Source organism: Bufo gargarizans, chromosome 1, assembly GCF_014858855.1.
Source record: "Bufo gargarizans isolate SCDJY-AF-19 chromosome 1, ASM1485885v1, whole genome shotgun sequence".
In the NCBI taxonomy this organism is placed as follows: Eukaryota; Metazoa; Chordata; class Amphibia; order Anura; family Bufonidae; genus Bufo; species Bufo gargarizans.
Genome location: NC_058080.1, coordinates 432,885,653 through 432,907,274, shown reverse-complemented (window position 1 = coordinate 432,907,274; position 21,622 = coordinate 432,885,653). Strand labels below are relative to the sequence as shown.

The 21,622-nt window shown below is 40.6% G+C and overlaps 1 protein-coding gene across 3 annotated transcripts in view; it reads right to left on the bottom strand.

Moving 5' to 3' along the window:
• SLC1A1 (solute carrier family 1 member 1) overlaps window positions 1–21,622 on the bottom strand; it is a 73,300-nt gene that overhangs the window by 4,132 nt on the left and 47,546 nt on the right. For all 3 annotated transcript variants that reach the window (XM_044272032.1, XM_044272041.1, XM_044272024.1), the window contains exons 6-11: window positions 16,264–16,368; window positions 15,113–15,297; window positions 12,441–12,548; window positions 12,184–12,306; window positions 11,502–11,696; window positions 7,652–7,786 (exon numbers count right to left, since the gene is read on the bottom strand). In XM_044272032.1, coding sequence (XP_044127967.1) covers window positions 7,652–7,786; window positions 11,502–11,696; window positions 12,184–12,306; window positions 12,441–12,548; window positions 15,113–15,297; window positions 16,264–16,368 — 851 coding nt within the window. The remainder of the gene's footprint in view (window positions 1–7,651; window positions 7,787–11,501; window positions 11,697–12,183; window positions 12,307–12,440; window positions 12,549–15,112; window positions 15,298–16,263; window positions 16,369–21,622) is intronic.

The window sequence follows — 21,622 nt, the reverse complement described above, 5'->3', positions numbered from 1 at the left end:
TGAAAATTATGAAAAAAATATTTATTTTCCGTTACAAAAGTTTTCATGACAAAACATTTCTCTTAAGCAATATACCCACATCCTCTATCTCACAGATGAAACTTGAGAAGTGTCAATTCGTCATTCATCTGAATGTACAATTTTACACTGCTAGCATAAATATATTGGAGATTAAATGAAACTGCTGTAAAAATACATGAATAAATACGACTATTTTTTTTACTTCAAGAGAGTGCGCCGAACTAGGAGAGGAAAACTGAATGAAATTAAGTGAAGAAAAATAAATGTTGCCTGTTATGTGAATGCAGCCTTAGGGCGGGTTCACATTACTGTTATGGATTCTGCTTTTGTTTTCCGTTATAACATGGTTATAACGGAAAATAACGGAATCTATAAAACGGAAGTCAAAACGGAAGCCTTTGAGAGGCATTCCGTTTTGATCTGTCATAATAGAAGTCTATGGGAATCATAATGGATCCGTCTGGTTCGCATTATGTAAGACGGAAAACAAAGTCCTGCCGTCAGGGCTTATTTTCCGTTCTGCCTAACGGAAACCAAACGGATCCGTTATGATTCCCATAGACTGCTATTATGACTGAAAGCCAAACGGAATGCCTTTTAAAGGCTTCCATTTTGACTTCCGTCATAATACAAGTCTATGGGCAGAATAACGGATCCGTCCTGGTTTCAGTTATGTAGGACTGGACTGCATAATGTAAACTAGGATGGATCCGTTATGCTACCCATAGACTTGTATTATGAAGAACCAAAACGGAATGCCTCTTAAAGGCTTCCATTTTGACTTCGGTCTTATGGATTCCTTTATTTTCCGTTATAACCATGTTATAACGGAAAACAAAAACGGAATCCATAAAGGTGATGTGAACCCACCCTTACTGTGTCATTGCTTTCAAAAGGTTCATACTCAGAAACAACCTCTTCCACACTACTTTCCTCACTGGTGGAACAAGGAAAGGCAAATGCCTCTTCAGCACTGAAATTTTATACAAATTACCAAAATTCATTCAAACATAGATGTGTACAAATATATGTAAAAATAGGTTTGTGTGCTTTTTTATGAAAAAGAACATCCATATGTGTGTATATGAAACACACAAAAGACCCATAACTATAAGTAAAAGTAATAAAGCCATATTCTTATTTTTTATGAAAGAAGGAATATATGCAGATACAGTATATTATGCTCTCAAAAGACCTATATGTATACTTTTGTTAATGAAAAAAGAATAAAAGATGTATGTGTAAATACACACAAAAGACGTATAGATGGTTATATAATGTATGCAAAAGACTGCCATGCCAATATTTTATGGAAGAAAATACCTGTGTGTAAAAGTCTTGCACAAAAGACTGCTTTACTATTACTAAAAGTAACACATAATAAATAAAAAAAATTCAAATAAAAAGAACGGCGAGCGCACACAAAAAGATGTAAATGCAGTTACATGATGTAAGCAAAAGTCCGCTGTACACTAATAATACTAAAGAATATTAACTTTTTATGTAAGAAAATACGCATACTGACTTGTATACCCAGACAAAAGACCGCCTGAACTAACGCTAAAACTAATAACTAAGTTTTTTTTATTATGTACGAAAGACAAAGGAGGAAAATGTTTTTTTTGTTTTTTTTTTATGACTGGAAAAAGTGTTTATTTTACACAGGACATGTTTGACATCAGGAACACTGTGTGCTGTCCGCATCAGTATGTCCGTTCCTCCGCAAAAAAAATTGTGCATGTCCTATTTTTTTCTAGTTTGCGGACAAGGATAGGCATTATTACAATGGATCCGCAAAAAAACGGATGCCATACGTAAAGTAATCAGTTTTTTTTGCGCACCGCAAAACACATACAGTCGTGTATGCATGTAGCCTGAGCCTCATTCACACCTCTGTGTCCATGCTGAAATCCATGAGCAGGTGGTCAGTGATGCATCCGTGAAGCTGTCCATGAAGGATCCGTGTTGGGTCCGTGTGTCCGTTTTTGCTGTCCGTGTTGCATCCGTGTTTCACTGACACTGAACAGCTGAAAATAATTTTCAAAGCATCTCTTCCTAATGATCTGTGAAACACGAATGCAACACGGATGGCATCCGTGTTGCCTCCGTGGTTTTCACGGATCCATAGACTATAATCGACGTGATGGATCCGTGAACACAAATAGGAACACACGAAATAGAGCATGCATCCGTGCTGAAAACCCACAGACTATGCTAAAACACTGATGTCTGAATACACACATTTAGGCTACATGCACACGACAGATGTTTTTTGCGGTCCGCAAATAGCGGATCTGTGTTCCTGTTTTTTTTTACATCCACATCCGTTCCATTTGTCCGCAAATTTTGTAGGTTGTGTTTCTGTGTGACTCCGTGTGACAGGATTCCCAGCAAACATCCGCAAAAAAATGGATGCGGATGATATACAGATGGCTTCCGTTTTTCATCTGCATTTTTTTGCGGTCCTATTGACTTCAATGGGTCCGCAAAACTATTTTTGCGGACAAGACTAGGACATGCAATACTTTTTTTGAGGATGGGAAACACGGACAGCGGACTCGGAAAATAAATGGTTGACTACACCGCAATTTTAACGGCTCCATAGAAATGCATGGGTAACCATCCGATCAGCCAAAAAAACTGAACGGACGCAGAGAAAAACATGTAGCTTAAAATGAATAGGGACGTGTGCTGTCCGTAGAGAACACGTACAGCACACGTCCGTGAAACACTGACATGTGAATGAGGCTTAACAGTGCAGTCACAGAGATCTGCAGCACCACAGGTCCACAGATAACAGCCTACCGCCCTGGCATAAGTGGTTAAAAAAAACTTTGGAAAAATGTCTTTGCATTGTCATATTCTGACACCCATAGCGTTTTTAGATTTCTGTTTACAGAGCTGTATAATGGCAAGCTGTAGTTCTAGGTATGTATTATTACTGTTTGATCACTTTTTATTTCTTTTTTTTTGGGTGGGAGGCGAAGTAACATTTTTTTTCCATGATGGTATTCACTATATTGGATAAATAATTTAATATTTTGATAGTTTGGGTATTTTCAGATGCAGCGATACCAATTATGTTTAGATTTCTATACTTTTAAAAACTTTTAATTCCTTTTCATAACTTGATTTTTAGCCTCTCTAAGTGACTTGAACACGTGATTGTTAAATAACTTATACCATAGACTACCAAAGCAACTGAACGGCTCCGGCATCGGATGGTGGGGTGGGGTCACTGGGAGCATCCCAGTAAATGACCCTTCAGATACCGTGATTGTAAATGACCATGGCATCTGAGAAGTTAAATATTAGTGATCAGAGCTATATTGCTGTATAACAGAGCAGTCACCGGCTGGCTATGGCACCTCAATGTTAATAACTAAACGTAAGGTATAGGAATGTACGCACAAACAGTGCATTATTCAACATCCGATGTGACTGCATTCAGTGAGTTAATGCATGTAAGTCATTAAAGAAAATGCACCCTCAACAACTATAATGTGCGGAGAACTGAAGAGACACAGATTCCAACAATGTTATTCTTACCTGTGAACTAACTTTCCCTCCCCCACAATAAGCCTGAAAACTCCCCGTGCTCTGCTTTGTAATGGATCCCCGAACTTCTAGGCTCAGATAAATAGAAAAGTAGGACTCCTAGATGCTCTATACAGAACATGAGGGGAGATATACTAATGTACAGTCAGGTCCATAAATATTGGGACATCTACACAATTCTAACATTTCTGGCTCTATACACCACCACAATGGATTTGAAATAAAACGAACAAGATGTGCTTTAACTGCAGACTGTCAGCTTTAGGCCGAGTTCACACGAACGTGTGTGATCTGTGGCCGTATTGCGGCCCGCAAATCGTGGGCCGCAATACACAGCCACAGTTCCGTGTGCATTCCGCATCACGGATGCGGACCCATTCACTTCAATGGGTCCGCAAATCCGGAATCACGGAATGGCCGCACGGGACAGGACCCCTCGGAACCACTACGGAGTGCTTCCGTGGGGTTACGTCCCGTACCTCCATTCCACAAAAAGATAGAACATGTCCTATCTTTTAGCGGAACGGGCGGATCGCGGACCCATTAAAGTGAATGGGTCCGCAATCCGATGCAGCTGACCTACGGCCCGCTATTTGCACACTCGCACACTCGCCCTTAATTTGAGGGTATTTACATCCAAATCATGTGAAAGAAGTGGAATGTTATGCAATGGCCAAGTCAATCACCTGACCCGAATCCGATTGATCATGCATTTCACTTGCTGAGGACAAAACTGAAGGGAAAATGCCCCAAGAACAAGCAGGAACTGAAGACAGTTGCAGTGGAGGCCTGGCAGAGCATCAACAGGGATGAAACCCAGCGTCTGGTGATGTCTATGTGTTCCAGACTTCAGGCTGTAATTGACTGCAAAGGATTTGCAACCAAGTATTAAAAAGAGAAAGTTTGATTTATGATTATTATTCTGTCCCATTACTTTTGGTTTCTTAACAAGTGGGAGGCACATATGCAAACTGTTGTAATTTCTACACCGTTCACCTGATTTGGATATAAATACCCTCAAATCAAGGCCCCATGCACACGGCCGTGTTTCACAGCCGTGTGCGGGCCGTGGAACCGCGGCCTGGATCCCTCCTGAGAGCAGGAGCGCACGGCGTCACTGGTTGCTATGACGCCGTGCGCTCCCTGCTGCCGCCGCAATACAGTAATACACTGGTATGATCTATACCAGTGTATTACTGTACTGTGCCGGCAGCAGGGAGCGCACGGCGTCATAGCAACCAGTGACGCCGTGCGCTCCTGCTCTCAGGAGGGATCCAGGCCGCGGTTCCACGGCCCGCACACGGCTGTGAAACACGGCCGTGTGCATGGGGCCTAAAGCTGACAGTCTGCAGATGTCAGTTAAAGGACATCTTGTTTCATTTCAAATCCATTGTGGTGGTGTATAGAGCCAGAAATGTTAGAATTGTGTCGGTGTCCTAATATTTATGGACCTGACTGTATGTGTGCCTAGAATCTTACTTTATTTGCGGCAGAATTTGTGATGATATACTAATTGAATGTGCCAGAATTTGTGCCCATTCGCAATATGCTAGACATGACTGTCTGAAAGTCAACTTTTCCGTCAACTATTTGGTCCTACTTTGTGACTTCTAGACAGATTTTAGCACATCTTGTGGTCCAAAACTATAACAGCTCCAAGGTGGTGTAAAATTCTGATATTATAAAGCCTTGTGGAGCATTGTCTTGCATCTTTCCTTCAGACTGTCTTAAAAAAGAAATACTCTATTTTTATTTTAAACAAATCACCGCTTTAAATGCACTTAACAATCCAAATACATACTGGTTCATAAATTTGAAACTAAATAACAATAGTGCAGGTACATTGAGCCGTGATTTCATTTTCCAGATCAGTTTAAGAAATGAAAGCTGTGCTGTGATTGGATGCTACAGGCTACAAAGACAGTATTAGGTCTATTGCACACGACCGTATGGCTTTTTTAGTGTTTTGCGGTCCGCCCAAAAACGGATCTGCAAAAAATACGGATGACATCCGAGTGCATTCCGTTTTTTGTGGACCGGAACATCTGGCCCCTAATAGAACAGTACTATCCTTGTCCGTTATGCGGACAATAATCGGACATGTTCTATCTTTGAACGGAACGGAAAAACGGAAATACGGAAAACGGAATGCATACGGAGTACATTCAGTTGTTTTTTTGCGGACCCATTGAAATGAATGGTTCCGTAAACAGTTCTTATACGGAACGTAAAAAACGGAACGTAAACGTGTGCAAGAGGCCTTACTGTTAGTTTTGATAAACAAGAGCAAATTTTCTGGTGCAAAATAAACCTATACTAGGGCTCTTTCACACTAATGAGTTTTCCCTCCGGATGCGATGTGTGTAGCGAATGCATAGTGTTCAGACTGAATCCTGACCCATTCATCTCAATGGGTCTGCACACATAAAAGTTGTTTTTCACGCATCATCTCTGCGTTCAGGAGAAATCGCAGCATGTTCTATATTGTGCGTTTTTCACGTTGCTCTGGCTCCATAGAAGTGAATGGGGCTTGGGTGAAAAATTGAAGAAATTTGGATGCAATGCATTTTTTACTGATGGTTGCTAGATTTCTATTGTTCAGTTTTGATTCACGTATGTAAAAAATGCATGCAATCCGGATACAACCCAGATTGCTTGAGTGCAAAACCATCAGTTTTTCCCAGAACAGATCCTCACACAATCCGTATTGCTCATGGGAAAGAGGCCTAAGGTCCCATGCACACGAAAGTTTTTTGCGCTCCGTATACGGGCCATATTTTGATTCTTTATACGGTCCGTATACGGAACCATTCACTTCAATGGGTCCGCAAAAGATGCGGACAGCACTCTGTGTGCTGTCCGCATCCGTTGCTCCGTTCCGTGGCACCGCAAAAATTATGAGGCATTTCTATAATGGGCCTACTGTTCCGTTCAGCAAATTGCGGAAGGCACACGGATGGCATCCGTTTTTTGCGGATCCACAAAAAACGGCACGGTTGTGTGCATGAGCCCTAAGGGTGTATGCACATGGCATTGTAGTCTATGAAGATTTTCCGCATAGATTTTCATGTGGTTTTTGCGGCGTTTCCACACAAAATGGGCACCAAAATCTGCACTTATTACGTGCGGATTTTTGTCTCCGATTTTGCTCCAGATTTGCTCCATATCTCACCCTCACCTCAAACAATTGACGTGCTGTGGATTTTAAAATCTCTACAATCATCAATTTAGCAGGTACTTTATTATGCTGCGGATTTTCCGCATGAAAACCTGTGCAGATTATCCGTGCATAATACGCACTGTGTGCACTTACCCTTCAAACATCTGCCTCAAAGTGTTTCCAGGCTTAGGGCTCATTCACACGGTATTGGTAGCCGGTGTTGCAGGAGCTGGCGCGCATGTGCAGTAGCTCCCATCCATCGCCACCCCGCATTATCTGTCCCCAGCCACCTCTTATGTCCTCTGGTTGTTAGTATAGAACAGGCATGTGCCTTGGAGCTGTTCTATACAGCTATGAATGAGTATGTGCATGCTGCTTTATGCATAGATGCATTGTATATTGCTATTGTGACGTTTTAGACTGTACTGACAATGGATTACCACAACATCCCTTTATTATTTATGTGGCCTCTGCTGTGCTCCATCATAAATATCAATTTTATAAACTGTGGAGAAAGGTTATGAGGGGTCATAATGATCTGATGACCTTTTTTTTTATCTCAAGTAATTATACTGAGTGCAATTAACTGAGACTGTAATTCTGTAATAGCTGGGCCATAAACTGTGTGATAATACACCATCTGCAATCTACAGGTCAAGGATGTAACATTTAACAATTAACTCAAGAAATATATCGTCTTCACATGCATCTCCTTCCACATTATGTGTTCTTTTCGTGCAGTTATAAAATGACTGGTTGCCAGGGGAACACAACTGCTTTCCTTCTGTTTTTACATATTTTTATATAATCTGTCTTCTATTTTGGTTTGCATTTTGTGTTCCAATCCTTAATAAATTAGAAATAAAGATGCAGCCTTTTACCAGTATCTTACATATAATATTATACACTTACAGGAGCCAGTCCACAGCGATGATAAGAGTGACATCGTCCGCTGGAAGCCCCACAGCACTTAAGACGATCACCATGGTAACCAGGCCGGCTTGAGGTACCCCGGCAGCTCCTATGCTGGCTGCTGTAGCTGTCACGCTGTAAAAAGTGTAATGCATGTTAAATAATAACACACATTTTCCTGTAAACAATATATAATAAAAATTATATTCTGCTCCAAAAAGTGGGTTGTTGTGAGAGTAGAGCACATCTGTATGGAAAAAAAGAGTCAGGTTTACAATTTTTTTTGCGCCAGAATTCTGGTCTAAGTGGTGTTATGTTTTTGGAGCAAATTTTAGACAAATGTATCAATTAAATGCGTAAAAAAAAAAAAAAAAAAAAAAAAAAAAAGCACAGATGTTTGTGCCAAGCTTGATGCTTTCAAAACGTGTTTAGAAAAGGGGACAGGTCAATAAATGTGACAAATTTATTAATGGCGTGCATCGCTGTTATAAATTTGGCGGTCTAAGTTTATGCAGCTTAATAGACATTAGTAAATCTGCCCCAAAATGTCAGGTTCTATACAATACTGTAGTTCACTTGGAAAGGGGGTAAATCGGCATTGATCTGCTAGCTGCCAAAGCTAAACGTTATAACTCTGTACTTATCCTTCTTGACCTGTCCTTTGCCTTTGACACAGTCAACTATTCACTTCTGTTGCAAACCCTCTCATCCCTCGGCATGAGGGACCTGGTCCTCTTCTGAATCTCCTCGTACTTCACCAACAGAACATTCAGTGTCTCCTATTCATACACCACTTCCTTCCCTCTCTCTGTTGGTGTCCTGGGAGCCCTACTTTCACTATTGATACATTCGGCCTGGGACAACTCATAGAGTCTCATGGCTTCCAATATTACCTGCCATGTCATCAGCAATATTTTCATTCTTCTCCTCTCACGTCATAAAACTCAGCATGCAGAAAACAGAATTCATCATCTTTTCTCCATGTCACTTAGCCCCCCTATCAGACGTAGCCATCACAGTTAGCAGCACCATGTTTTCTCCAGTCTCACAGGTCTGCTGACTTGGGATAACATTTGATTCTGCCATGTCCTTCAAACCAGAAAACCCAAATCCTTTACCACCTCCTATCACCTTTAACTAAAGAAACATAGAAACATAGAATGTGTCGGCAGATAAGAACCATTTGGCCCATCTAGTCTGCCCAATATACTGAATACTATGGATAGCCCCTGGCCCTATCCTATATGAAGGATGGCCTTATGCCTATCCCATGCATGCTTAAACTCCTCCACTGTATTTGCAGCTACCACTTCTGCAGGAAGGCTATTCCATGCATCCACTACTCTCTCAGTAAAGTAATACTTCCTGATATTACTTTTAAACCTTTGCCCCTCTAATTTAAAACTATGTCCTCTTGTAGCAGTTTTTCTTCTTTAAAATATTCTCTCCTCTTTTACCTTGTTGATTCCCTTTATGTATTTCAAAGTTTCTATCATATCCCCTCTGTCTCGTCTTTCTTCCAAGCTATACATGTTAAGGTCCTTTAATCTTTCCTGGTAAGTTTTATCCTGCAATCCATGTACCAGTTTAGTAGCTCTTCTCTGAACTCTCTCCAAAGTATCGATATCCTTCTGGAGATATGGTCTCCAGTACTGAGCACAATACTCCAAATGAGGTCTCACTAGTGCTCTGTAGAGCGGCATGAGCACCTCCCTCTTTCTACTGGTAATGTCTCTCCCTATACACCCAAGCATTCTGCTAGCATTTCCTGCTGCTCTATGACATTGTCTGCCTACCTTTAAGTCTTCTGAAATAATGACCCCTAAATCCCTTTCCTCAGATACTGAGGTTAGGACTGTATCACTGATTTTATATTCTGCTCTTGGGTTTTTACGGCCCAGGTGCATTTTCTTGCACTTATCAATATTAAATTTTAGTTGCCAGATTTTTGACCATTCCTCTAGTTTTCCTAAATTCTTTTCCATTTGGTGTATCCCTCCAGGAACATCAACCCTGTTACAAATCTTTGTGTCATCAGCAAAAAGACACACCTTACCATCGAGGCCTTCTGCAATTTCGCTGATAAAGATATTAAACAATATGGGTCCCAGAACAGATCCCTGACCAGTACCCCACTGGTAACAAGACCTTGTTCTGAATATACTCCATTGACTACAACCCTCTGTTGCCTGTCCCTCAGCCACTGCCTAATCCATTCAACAATATGGGAGTCCAAGCCCAAAGACTGCACTTTATTGATAAGCCTTCTATGTGGGACAGTATCAAAAGCCTTACTAAAGTCTAGATAAGCGATGTCTACTGCACCTCCACCATCTATTATTTTAGTCACCCAATCAAAAAAATCAATAAGATTAGTTTGACATGATCTCCCTGAAGTAAACCCATGCTGTTTTTCATCTTTCAATCCATGGGATTTTAGATGTTCCACAATCCTCTCCTTAAGTATGGTTTCCATTAATTTCCCCACTATTGATGTCAGGCTTACTTTCTTATGAATGGGCACAACATTTGCTAATTTCCAATCTTCTGGGACGACTCCTGTTACATGTATCATATTCGCCCACTGAGTCAACTAAAATGCTAGAGCATTTCCCGCCTGGACCTGCAAAATCCTGGTCTGTGGCCTCCCATCTAGTACTCTTGCACCCGTCCAATCTATCCTCAACTCTGCTGCCTGTTTAATTCATATATCCCATTTTTTTCATCTCTGACTCTCCCTTCTGCCAATCCCTTGACTGGATCCCCATTGCCCAGCGAATGCAGTTCAAAATACTAGCAAATACATATAAAGCTGTCCACAAGCTGTCCACAATCTGCTTTCCCGATACATCCCCACACACAATCTCCAATCCTCACAGGATCTCTTTCTTTGTTTACCTCTTGTCTGTTTCTCACAGAATCATCTACAGGATTTCTCATGTGCATCTCCCATACTCTGGAACTCAGTACCCCAGCAAACCAGACTCTCCCTCAACATTCAAACCGTCAAAAGAAACCTGAAAACCCACCTCTTTAAGAAAGCCCACCACCTACAATAAGCATGGAGCCAGTTGAGCAGCTTTTACACTCACCTACTGTGTCCTTTCCCTTGTGGGCTCTCACAGACAGGGCCCTCTACCACTTAGTCCCAGTGTGTTAATAAAGTAACAAAACAGATCTGCCCTGCTTCTTTCATGTCGGGGTTTTCACACACAGTCTTCCACTCCAATCCACCTTGAGGATCCTAAGTACACTCTCCTATGACCAACACCACTGAAGCAACCAAACACTAGTCTTTGTTGTTGTACGTGACGTCCTCCACCTGTATCTCACACTCTCAGAAAGACATATGGAGTGTCCAAATAGTGAAGCACTGCCACTCAGAGAATATAAGGTGTTTATTGGTTTATATGTGCTGGATTTCATAGGCGCATTAAATCTTGCAGTTTATATCCTCTGAGTGACGGTTCTTTACTATATGGATACTCCATTTGTCTTTGTGAGAGGGTGAGATACAGATGGAGGATATTGACTACAGCAACAAAGGCTGGTGATTGGTTGCTTCAGTGGGGTTGCTGGTCAGGACTATCTTAAGGACTATTCTTCTCTTTTCCTTTCTCAGTCTGTTAGTACGTTTCATGCTTATTGTACTTGTGTTGTTTTATATTATGTATGCATAGCTCCTCCTTGATGTACAGCACCATGGAGTTAATGGTGCTTTCAAATAAATAATAATTGCATTGCACAGTCATACAAAACAGAAACAGAAAATTGTATTAGATATAAGACTGCAATTTGAAAGAAAAAATCCTATAATAACATTTTGGTTGCTAACACTGAATCTACATACCTAATTGTGACAATCTGACCAACATCCAGGTTCATGTCATTTAGCTGCGCAATGAATACTGCTGCCACTGCTTCATAGAGAGCTGTGCCATCCATATTGATAGTGGCTCCAACTGGTAAAACAAATCTCGTTATCCTTTTGTCCACCCTGTTCTTCTCCTCAGCACATCGGAAAGTTACTGGTAGGGTGGCTGAGCTGAAAAGCATTAATACATCATATTAGAAGTAATATACCTGGCTGCATATTCTACGACTAGAAGTTTTCTGTGGTGACATTATGAATAACAGAATAGTCAGTTATCCTCTAACACTGCACATAATTATGTAGCTTATTCCTTCTTTAGACCAAAAGTATATGAATTTATAATACTTATTTACTAAAGAAAACATACTGGTATATAATATATTATTTTATGTACATGCTACATTAGGTGAACATCATTTTATAGGACTACTTTGGATGGATTTCAGCACGAAGGGTAAATCTGCCTGGGTGCTAAACATCTGTATTTTATAATCCATTTCTTGCACAATTTTATGTTATTGAGGGCAATAAAAATTATTGAGAAGGAAGTGTACAGCCACATATGAGTAAACTCTGCAGATTTTCCGCAGGAGAATTGTGTATGAAAACTTGGAAGTGTTTACAGTAGTAACACATGGTACAATGAAATAATACTTACCTTGATGATATCATTAGAGCTGTAAGAAGAGCCTGTGCCATACCCATTGCAAACTGGAAAGGATTCTTTCGTACTATTATTAGATAAATAAGTGGCAATACTATCAAGGAATGGATGGCAAGTCTGTAAAAAAAAAAAAAAAAAAAGTCACACCATTATGAAATGTGTCAACCTGACATTATATTGCTCATTCCTGCCATCACTAAACCTTGAGGCAAGAAACACATGTATGTTTTATATGTTACACAAAAACGTACCCACTTAATACTGTTGCCATATAAAGACCAAGCTTACGGAAGATCTCCCAGTCATTAACTTCAATTATCTTCCCTGCAATCAAAAACAAGATGCCAATGGGCATGTACCTAAAATGCATGAAATAAGTATATGTGTTATTTGAATGAAAAGTTATATGACTAGTAAGAAACAATGACAGCCTGTAAATGACAGTAAGTAAACTATTGAATTCAGGAAGAGAGACAAGAATTGGAAGAAAAACAGCCAACTTGTGAACTGTACATTTCGGAAATATCACCAGAGTTCAATAATTTCTAGTTACTATATCTTCACTGTTTATTACAGAGATCAGCTGAAAAGTGTACCCATTTATTCCTAAACTAATTTTTTCACACTATTTAAAGGGAGTCTGTCACCTCCATATGGCCATATACAGCGCTCACATGGCTCTGTAGCACACCTATACAAGATTGTAACAGTACCTTTGTCTTTGTCTTCAAACTTGCACCAGCAGGAAAAACTGAGTTTAATTCATATGCAAATGAGCACTCGCAAGTGCCCAGGGGCGGAGTTCAGTGTGTAGGTGCCCAGGCTGCTCTGCCTTCTTTTCACTTTACTCCTCCCCAGCCTCTGCCTTTGCCCGCCCTCCAAGTCTCTTGCCTCATTGATAGGTCCGGACTTGGAGGGCGGGCAAAGGCAGAGGCTGGGGAGGAGTAAAGTGAAAAGAAGGCAGAGCAGCCTGGGCACCTACACACTGAACACCGCCCCTGGGCACTTGCGAGTGCTCATTTGCATATGAATTAAACTCAGTTTTTCCTGCTGGTGCAAGTCTAAAGACAAAGACAAAGGTACCGTTACAATCCTGTATAGGTGTGCTACAGAGCCATGTGAGCACTGTATATGGCCATATGGAGGTGACAGACTCCCTTTAAAGTTCAGTGGGCTTTATAGTAAATTTTGTATACCTATATTGCATATAAATGGTAGTGACAGGCTTAAAGCGATTTTCCGGACATACTATAGTTTTTAGCAAATATACTCATGTAGTTGCTTACATCATCTTCCCATGTTTTTTTCAGTTTGGACTCTCCTAACCCATTTTCATCATGTAAATAACTTATTCTGATTTGTTTACGTACTATATGTAGCGCTTCCAAATTCATAATGCACTTCTCCTTTCTCTGCCACAGCTCCAGCACTGCCCCTATTAACGCCCCTAACATATATATATATATATATATATATATATACAGTGCCTTGCAAAAGTATTCACCCCCTTTTTTTTTTTGGTGCCTCACAACCTGGAATTAACATGGATTGTTTGAGGATTTGCATAATTTAATTTACAGAACATGCCCACAACTTTGAAGATGTTTATTCTTTTTTTATTGTGAAGCAAACAACAAATAAGACAAAATAACAGAAAAAGTCAATGTGCATAACTATTCACCCCCCTAAAGTCAATACTTTGTAGAGCCACCTTTTGCGGCAATCACAGCTCCAATCACAGCTTTGGATAATTCTCTATGAGCTTGCCACATCTTACCACTGGGATTTTGCCCATTCCTCCTTGCAAAACTGCTCCAGCTCCTTCAAGTTGGATGGTTTGCGCTTGTGAACAGCAATCTTTACGTCTGACCACAGATTTTCTATTGGATTGAGATCTGGGCTTTGACTAGGCCATTCCAACACATTTCCCCTTAAACCACTCAAGTGTTGCTTTAGCAGTGTGTTTGGGGTCACTGTCCTGCTGGAAGGTGAACCTCCGTCCTAGTCTCAAATCATGCACAGAGTGGTACAGGTTTTGCTTAAAGGGATTCTGTCATGAGATTTTACCCCTATAACCTAAACATATGCTCATGTCCGGAGTAATAAGAATAATACTAAGCTGGCCTTATTAAACTTCACTGTGGCTCTATTTTCCCAAAAAACAGGTTTTTATAACCTGTCAATCACTCACTTAAGGTGCCCAAGGGGAGGTCCGTTAATACAGGGTGCCCAGCGCCGCCTTCGCTGTCTTCTGCGCCGCCTTCTACAGCTCAGCGCCGCCTCCGCAATCCCACCCGTCGCTCTGACAGATCCCGCGCCTGAGCACTAGGCTCAGCCGTCGCACCATGTTATAGAGCAGGAGGGGCTGAGTGAATTACTATATAGTTTTGTGGGGCAAAAAAATCTATAAAACTTGTAATTTATACATTTATATGTTTGCTTTTAACACCTCCTGTGAACAGCTATCGGTACAGGAGGGGTGTGTTATCAGTGATTGATAGCATTGTGTGTATAAGGGCAGAGATAGCTGTCAGTCACTGGTAACACCTCTTCCCTACACCGATAGCTGTTCACAGGAGGTGTTAAAAGCAAAGATATAAATGTATAAATTACAAGTTTTATAGATTTTTTTTCCCTACACCGATAGCTACATTTATAAAATACTGGTTTTACTGAATATTTTCCTATAATTATATATATATATATATATATATATATCAATCCGCGCAACTTCTCGTATAACAGTGATGCTCCATTCATTTCTATATGGTTCTGAGAACAGCCAAGCAGCTGGACAGCTGGAGTTAGCCATTACAGTCCTATAACATGGTGCTTACCAATTGCAGTGCATTTTGTGGTAACAGGTCCAGTTTAGGCATGTGCATGTGTTGCTTGCTAGGTATGATAAATCTTCATCACTTACCACATGATGATCTGGACTATTTGCATTGTTGCATCATTTAGTGCATTGAAAAAATCCACCAAAACTTGTCCCTTCTCCCCCATTTTTCCGATGACAACGCCAAATACAAGGCAAAAGACAATGAGGCCTAAGACATTGACCCCATCGCTGTAGAGGCCAACAATTTTGTATTCCGTTGTTTTGTTCTGTAAGAGCAAAATGAATCCTAACTTAAAAGAATACAGGACAGGTCGATCAAACAAACATCTATCATCTTAATGAACAAATACAAAAATGGATGCTTTACCAAAGTTACTGCATCTCGCATACATCTCTCCTATTCAAATATGCTGTTTTATTCTATTCGCCCCCTCCTGTCTGTGCTCCATTGTCTCTACTACCTACATTTTGTTGGCTTGAAAGCTGAATTCTATAGAGACACCTCAATTTCTGCTGCCAAGTGGACAATCCAGTTCAATCGTCTCTTAAGGGTATATCAGACTGCCAGATTTTTTGCCCAATAATCGCTAACAAGCGTTCCTATGCGATCATCTCGCAGTCTAATACTGCCTCTAAATGCCCAATGAACGAGCAAGCGCTCATTCATTGGGCAGTCCGGACCTTTCAGCATGCTGAAAGATCTGGATTTGCTGGCAGCAGATTGCGCTGTCTAATAGCGACCTGCCGCCAGCACACTGCTGTCCTGAATGGAGATGAGCAATAGCATAGCGATCGCTCCTCCTCATACTGCGGAGGACATCGCTGCATGTAGTGGCAGCAGTGTCCTCTGCTAGCTATCTGCCGATGGCTGGGAAAGAATGCTTCCCTCCCGATAATCGCATAATTGGGGTGTCTAATACACCCTTTACAGAAAAGTATACGCTTTTTTTATTTCACACACGTCTATACTCACCAAAGAGGCAACTTGCAAATATACAGCAAAGGCCCCTACTACAGTTTCTTCATTTGCAATGACAATGGGTTTGTCCTTTAGACTGACCTATAGCATTTCAGCAATCGGCTCTCTATATCTTATTTAAAAAATGCATGGAAAGACAAAATTATACCATGTACAGAATACAAAATGAGGAATGTTGGATCCAAGCATCAATAAACTAAGCTATACATCCATGGCATCAACACAAAACGTATTAAGCAAAACTGCATTTTACCTCTTGATCTCCTGTCGAAAACAGATCGAAGGAACTATTATTCTGAATGGTGCTGTTCTTGTCAGGTTCCTTTGATGGTTTCAGCTCTTCACGCTTGGTTTTGTACTGTAATAGAAAATATTCTATGTGTTATTGTCCCAGATTCTTTGATTGTATAGTTAAGAACCACTAAGGCTTGATTTTAAACTTAAACCATATATATGCTAGGTTCTCCTAGAACAGGGTTGCACAACCCACGGGACGTATGCGGCCCTTAGAGCCATGGTTTGCAGCCCCCGTCCTGCTGGACAGAAACACAGATGATCATGTGATCAGCTGTGTTACTGCCCTGAGAACCGCATGGCAGAGCATTACAGCTCCTGCTCCCGCACTGTAGCAGGAGCAGGACGGGTCCCCGGCTGCCAAGAAGAAGGCAGAAGCAGTGTATCAGCGCTCCTGCCTTCTCCTCAGATAGGTGAGCGGCACTCTGGACCCTGCTTGGGGGCAGAGGAGCACAGAGCTGCAGGGTCAGGAGACTCTGATCAGCTATGCCCTGTACAATGCCCCTACAGCAGGCTGGTTTCCCCTGTAACTGGGGATCCTTTGAATGCCCCAGTTACAGTGGAAATAGTGCAAAAAAAAAAATCTTCTATTGTCTCCCAAAGGTCTTTCAGTGACCTCTTGGGGACAAATTATGTGGAAAAAGTATATTAAAAAAATAAGTTAAAAATGATTGAAAAAAAAAGAAAAAAAAGTATATATAATAAAACACAAATGAAAGAAAAAAGAATTAAAATATAATGTGGCTAAATAAATAGGAAATTATAAAAAAAAAGACAAAAAATAAAATTGAAAATTGAAAAATATAAGAGTGTTCACTGTCCCCCAACACGCTTTTTATGATTTTATATTATGTGGCAAAAATATATATAAAAATAAATTGAAAATTATAAGAAAAAAATAAAAAGTAATAATAATAATAATAATAATAATAAAATACAAATAAAAGAAAAAAATAAAAAGTGAAAAATAGTGTTCATTGTCCCCCACAGTCTTTTTATGACCTCTTGGGGACATATTATGTGGCAAAAATATATTTAAAAAATAAGTGATAAACCAATTAAAAAAAATAATACAATAAAATATTAATAAAATACAAATAAAAGTATAAAATAAAAATGAAAAATTAAGAAAAAGGACCTATGTGTCAAGTAAAAAATTGTTGTAAAAATTATTTTGGTAGTCCCAACACATAAAACATAAAAAAGTTATAATGGTTTGAACCACCAAGTGCGATAAATCACAAAAAAAGTGTATGTTCAGGACTGGTTATCAAAGGGTTTACCAATAAGCGCTTTCCCCACTAGTAAGGGAAAGTGCCTACTGGTTATTACATGGCGCCTGTAAGTGTGGGGCAGAAGGTGGTAATAACCAATGAGCGCCGTCCTCTGCAGTAAAGGAAAGCACTGATTTATGAATAAGGGGCAGGATGGAGGGAAATGTCGCCACTTTTCTGGGTTTTTCCTGTAAAAATGATTTTTTTTAACAAGTTCCTGCAGCATGGCCCTTGAAACAGAAGATTCATACTTAACTGCTCCACCCTGCTCTGGTCCTCTGCGCTTCCCCCGCTGCCTCCATCTTCTGGTTCCTGCACTGTTTACACCTGGCAGTGCATGGTCATGGTCACATGCACTGCTCCAGTCAATGACTGGCTCCAGTGGTGACATGCTGCTTGTGGCCACATCACTGCTGAAGCCAGTCATTGGCTTGAGGGCTGCATGTGACCATGGCCATGCACTGCCAGATGAAAACCGCGCAGGGACTGGAAGATGGAGGCAGTGGGGGCAGCGCAGAGGACCGGAGCGGAGGGGAGCGGGTAAGTTTAACTCTTCGGTTTCAGGGGCTGTGCTGCAGGAACGTGTTAAAAATACATTTTTACTGGGAAATCCCATTAAGACCCTAATACACTGTGAGATATTCAGGTCAATTACTGGGAACAAGTGTTAATAGGAACGTTCATTCCTGATATCTGGCCGGTATAATCGTGCCGCACGTCTCTTTGTGTAATCAGGGATGTGCTACCGATAATCAATATAACTAAATGAAGGAGGAATGACAGTGGTAGCGATTATTCATCCCCAGTCCCTTTACATATGCCTGTGTAATAGGCCGATGCAAATTAGCGCCGATCAACATTTTTTTTAATTTGCAACTTGAAATAGAGCAATGTGACAATGCGGCCCTCAGACCAAAAAAGGTTGTGCACCCTATCCTAGAATGTATTTTTCTAAGGATGGGCTTTCACATTCAGGTTTTTCATGCTGTTTATGACTTGTTCCTGGTTCTGGCTTCAAAAACTGCACCAAACAACTTGAATGTGGAAACCCAGCCTGAAATTGCTGTATTGAAAATAGTGGAGGTACTATAACTCATCTGATACTGGTACAGTTAACCTACATTTGAATCTGTACTACTTCTGGAGCTATTTTGACTGAACTATACGCCACATCTGAAATTCATCAGTCTGAAGTCTTCAAGTGGTCTGTATATTATAGGGTGCTCAACATCGGGATAAACTGTACATGAAGGAGCATAGATTTTGAACTAGGCTAGTGTTTTCAGACCACTCCTACAGATACAATCAATCAGAAAATTACTATTTGAGAAATCCACAATTAAACAAGATATCAAAGAGGAGCCAATTTCAGTCTGAATTGAAAAACAGACACGCATGCAATTGGTTTTCAAGAGGTTATCAATCGTCAGATGGCAGCATATGAATCTTTAAAGGGAACCTGTCACCATGGAAATGCAGTGCAGTCTGCAGAAAGCAGGTTATAGCGAAGGAGCTGAGCAGACTGATATATACAGATATTTGGGAAATGATTCACTTGTATATTCAGTATAACAAGCTGCCTGCAGATAGATTGCACTGCATTTCACCTCCAACCCACCCAAAATGATAGTAATGAAAATGCATCAGGATTCTTGTGCAATTTGCGCCACAAAACGGTGTACATGTCTTCTACATTTATTAAGCGTTATAGACAATTTTAGGCAACTTGCCTGACAAAGGGTGTTGGCTTATTGCAAAAGAGGTATGGCTTCACAGGAAAGGAGGCATGGTCTAAATGTCTCACGTGCACCAAAACCTATGCCACTTGCCACATTTTCTTTTGAATAAACTATGCCAACAAATGGGGCGTAATGTATCAAGTGCACTGTGCCAGATAAATTGAGTGATTTTGCCTGTTTTGTTGGCGGAGAAGCCATTTGCTCCAAATTTATGTCGCATTTGCTCCATTTTTAGGTAAGTTTGTGCACTATCCGGTCTTTAGCATTAACAAAGGGGCAGCCAGATGTTTTGTGGTGGTAAATTTTTAGCCAGATTTATCATTGACACTTTTTGCTGAAAAAAGCCAAATTGTTGCAAGTGTACTTCAGTCCCCTGGTGGAGTACAAACTAATGGAGCCTATGATTAGATTTTAGACTGAAAAATCCATAGGTATTTTGTGCAAAAAATGTAAGAAATGGCTTCCAACATTTTGTAAATTTGTCACAAAAAATGGCTTCAAACCAAACAGTTAAAAGGCCAACAAGTCACATACATTACCCCCCTTAGACTAGTCAGTCATTGTGATAAATCTGGTGCAGTTTAATATACTAAGGGGGTACCATATTAATAGGCAATACAGTGGGATGCGAAAGTTTGGGCAACCTTGTTAATCGTCATGATTTTCCTGTATAAATCGTTGGATGTTACGATAAAAAATGTCAGTTAAATATATCATATAGGAGACACACACAGTGATATTAGAGAAGTGAAATGAAGTTTATTGGATTTACAGAAAGTGTGCTATAATTGTTTAAAAGGAACCTGTCACCAGGATTTTGGGTATAGAGCTGAGGACATGGGCTGCTAGATGGCCACTAGCACATCCGCAATATCCAGTCCTCATAGCTCTGTGTGCTTTTATTGTGGAAAAAAAAAAACGATTTGATACATATGCAAATTAACCTGAGATGAGTTAGAGCTTGAAAATAAGACTCTTCTCTGGTCACACAAGAAAGATATGACGCTTTTATGTTAATTTGCATATGTATCAAATCGGGATTGTTACACAATAAAAGCACAGAGAGCTATGGGGACTGGGTATTGCGGATGTGCTAGTGGCCATCTAGCAACCCATGTCCTCAGCTCTATACACAAAATCCCGGTGACAGGTTCCCTTTAAACAAAATTAGGCAGGTGCATAAATTTGGGCACTGTTGTCATTTTATTGATTCCAAAACCTTTAAAACTAATTATTGGAACTCAAATTGGCTTGGTAAGCTCAGTGACCCCTGACCTACATACACAGGTGAATCCAATTATGAGAAAGCGTATTTAAGGGGGTCAATTGTAAGTTTCCCTCCTCTTAATTTTCTCTGAAGAGTAGCAACATGGGGGTCTCAAAACAACTCTCAAATGACCTGAAGACAAAGCTTGTTCACCATCATGGTTTAGGGGAAGGATACAGAAAGCTGTCTCAGAGATTTCAGCTGTCTGTTTCCACAGTTAGGAACATATTGAGGAAATGGAAGACCACAGGCTCCGTTCAAGTTAAGGCTCTAAGTGGCAGACCAAGAAAAATCTCGGATAGACAGAAGAGACGAAGGGTGAGAACAGTCAGAGTCAACCCACAGACCAGCACCAAAGACCTACAACATCATCTTGCTGCAGATGGAGTCACTGTGCATCGTTCAACCATTCGCCGCACTTTACACAAGGAGATGCTGTATGCGAGAGTGATGCAGAGGAAGCCTTTTCTCCGCCCACAGCACAAAAAGTGCCGCTTGAGGTGGGCTAAAGCACATTTGAACAAGCCAGCTTCATTTTGGAATAAGGTGCTGTGGGCTGATGAAACTAAAATTGAGTTATTTGGCCATAACAAGGGGCGTTATGCATGGAGGAAAAAGAACACAGCATTCCAAGAAAAACACCTGCTACCTACAGTAAAATATGGTGGTGGTTCCATCATGCTGTGGGGCTGTGTGGCCAGTGCAGGGACTGGGAATCTTGTCAAAGTTGAGGGATGCATGGATTCCACTCAGTATCAGCAGATTATGGAGACCACTGTCCAGGAATCATTGACAAAGCTGAAGACAACGACCCTAAACACTGCTCAAAATCCACTAAGGCATTTATGCAGAGGAACAAGTACAACGTTCTGGAATGGCCATCTCAGTCCCCAGACCTGAATATAATTGAAAATCTGTGGTGTGAAGCCATCAAACCTGAATGAACTAAAGATGTTTTGTAAAGAGGAATGGTCCAAAATACCTTCAACCAGAATCCAGACTCTCATTGGAACCTACAGGAAGTGTTTAGAGGCTGTA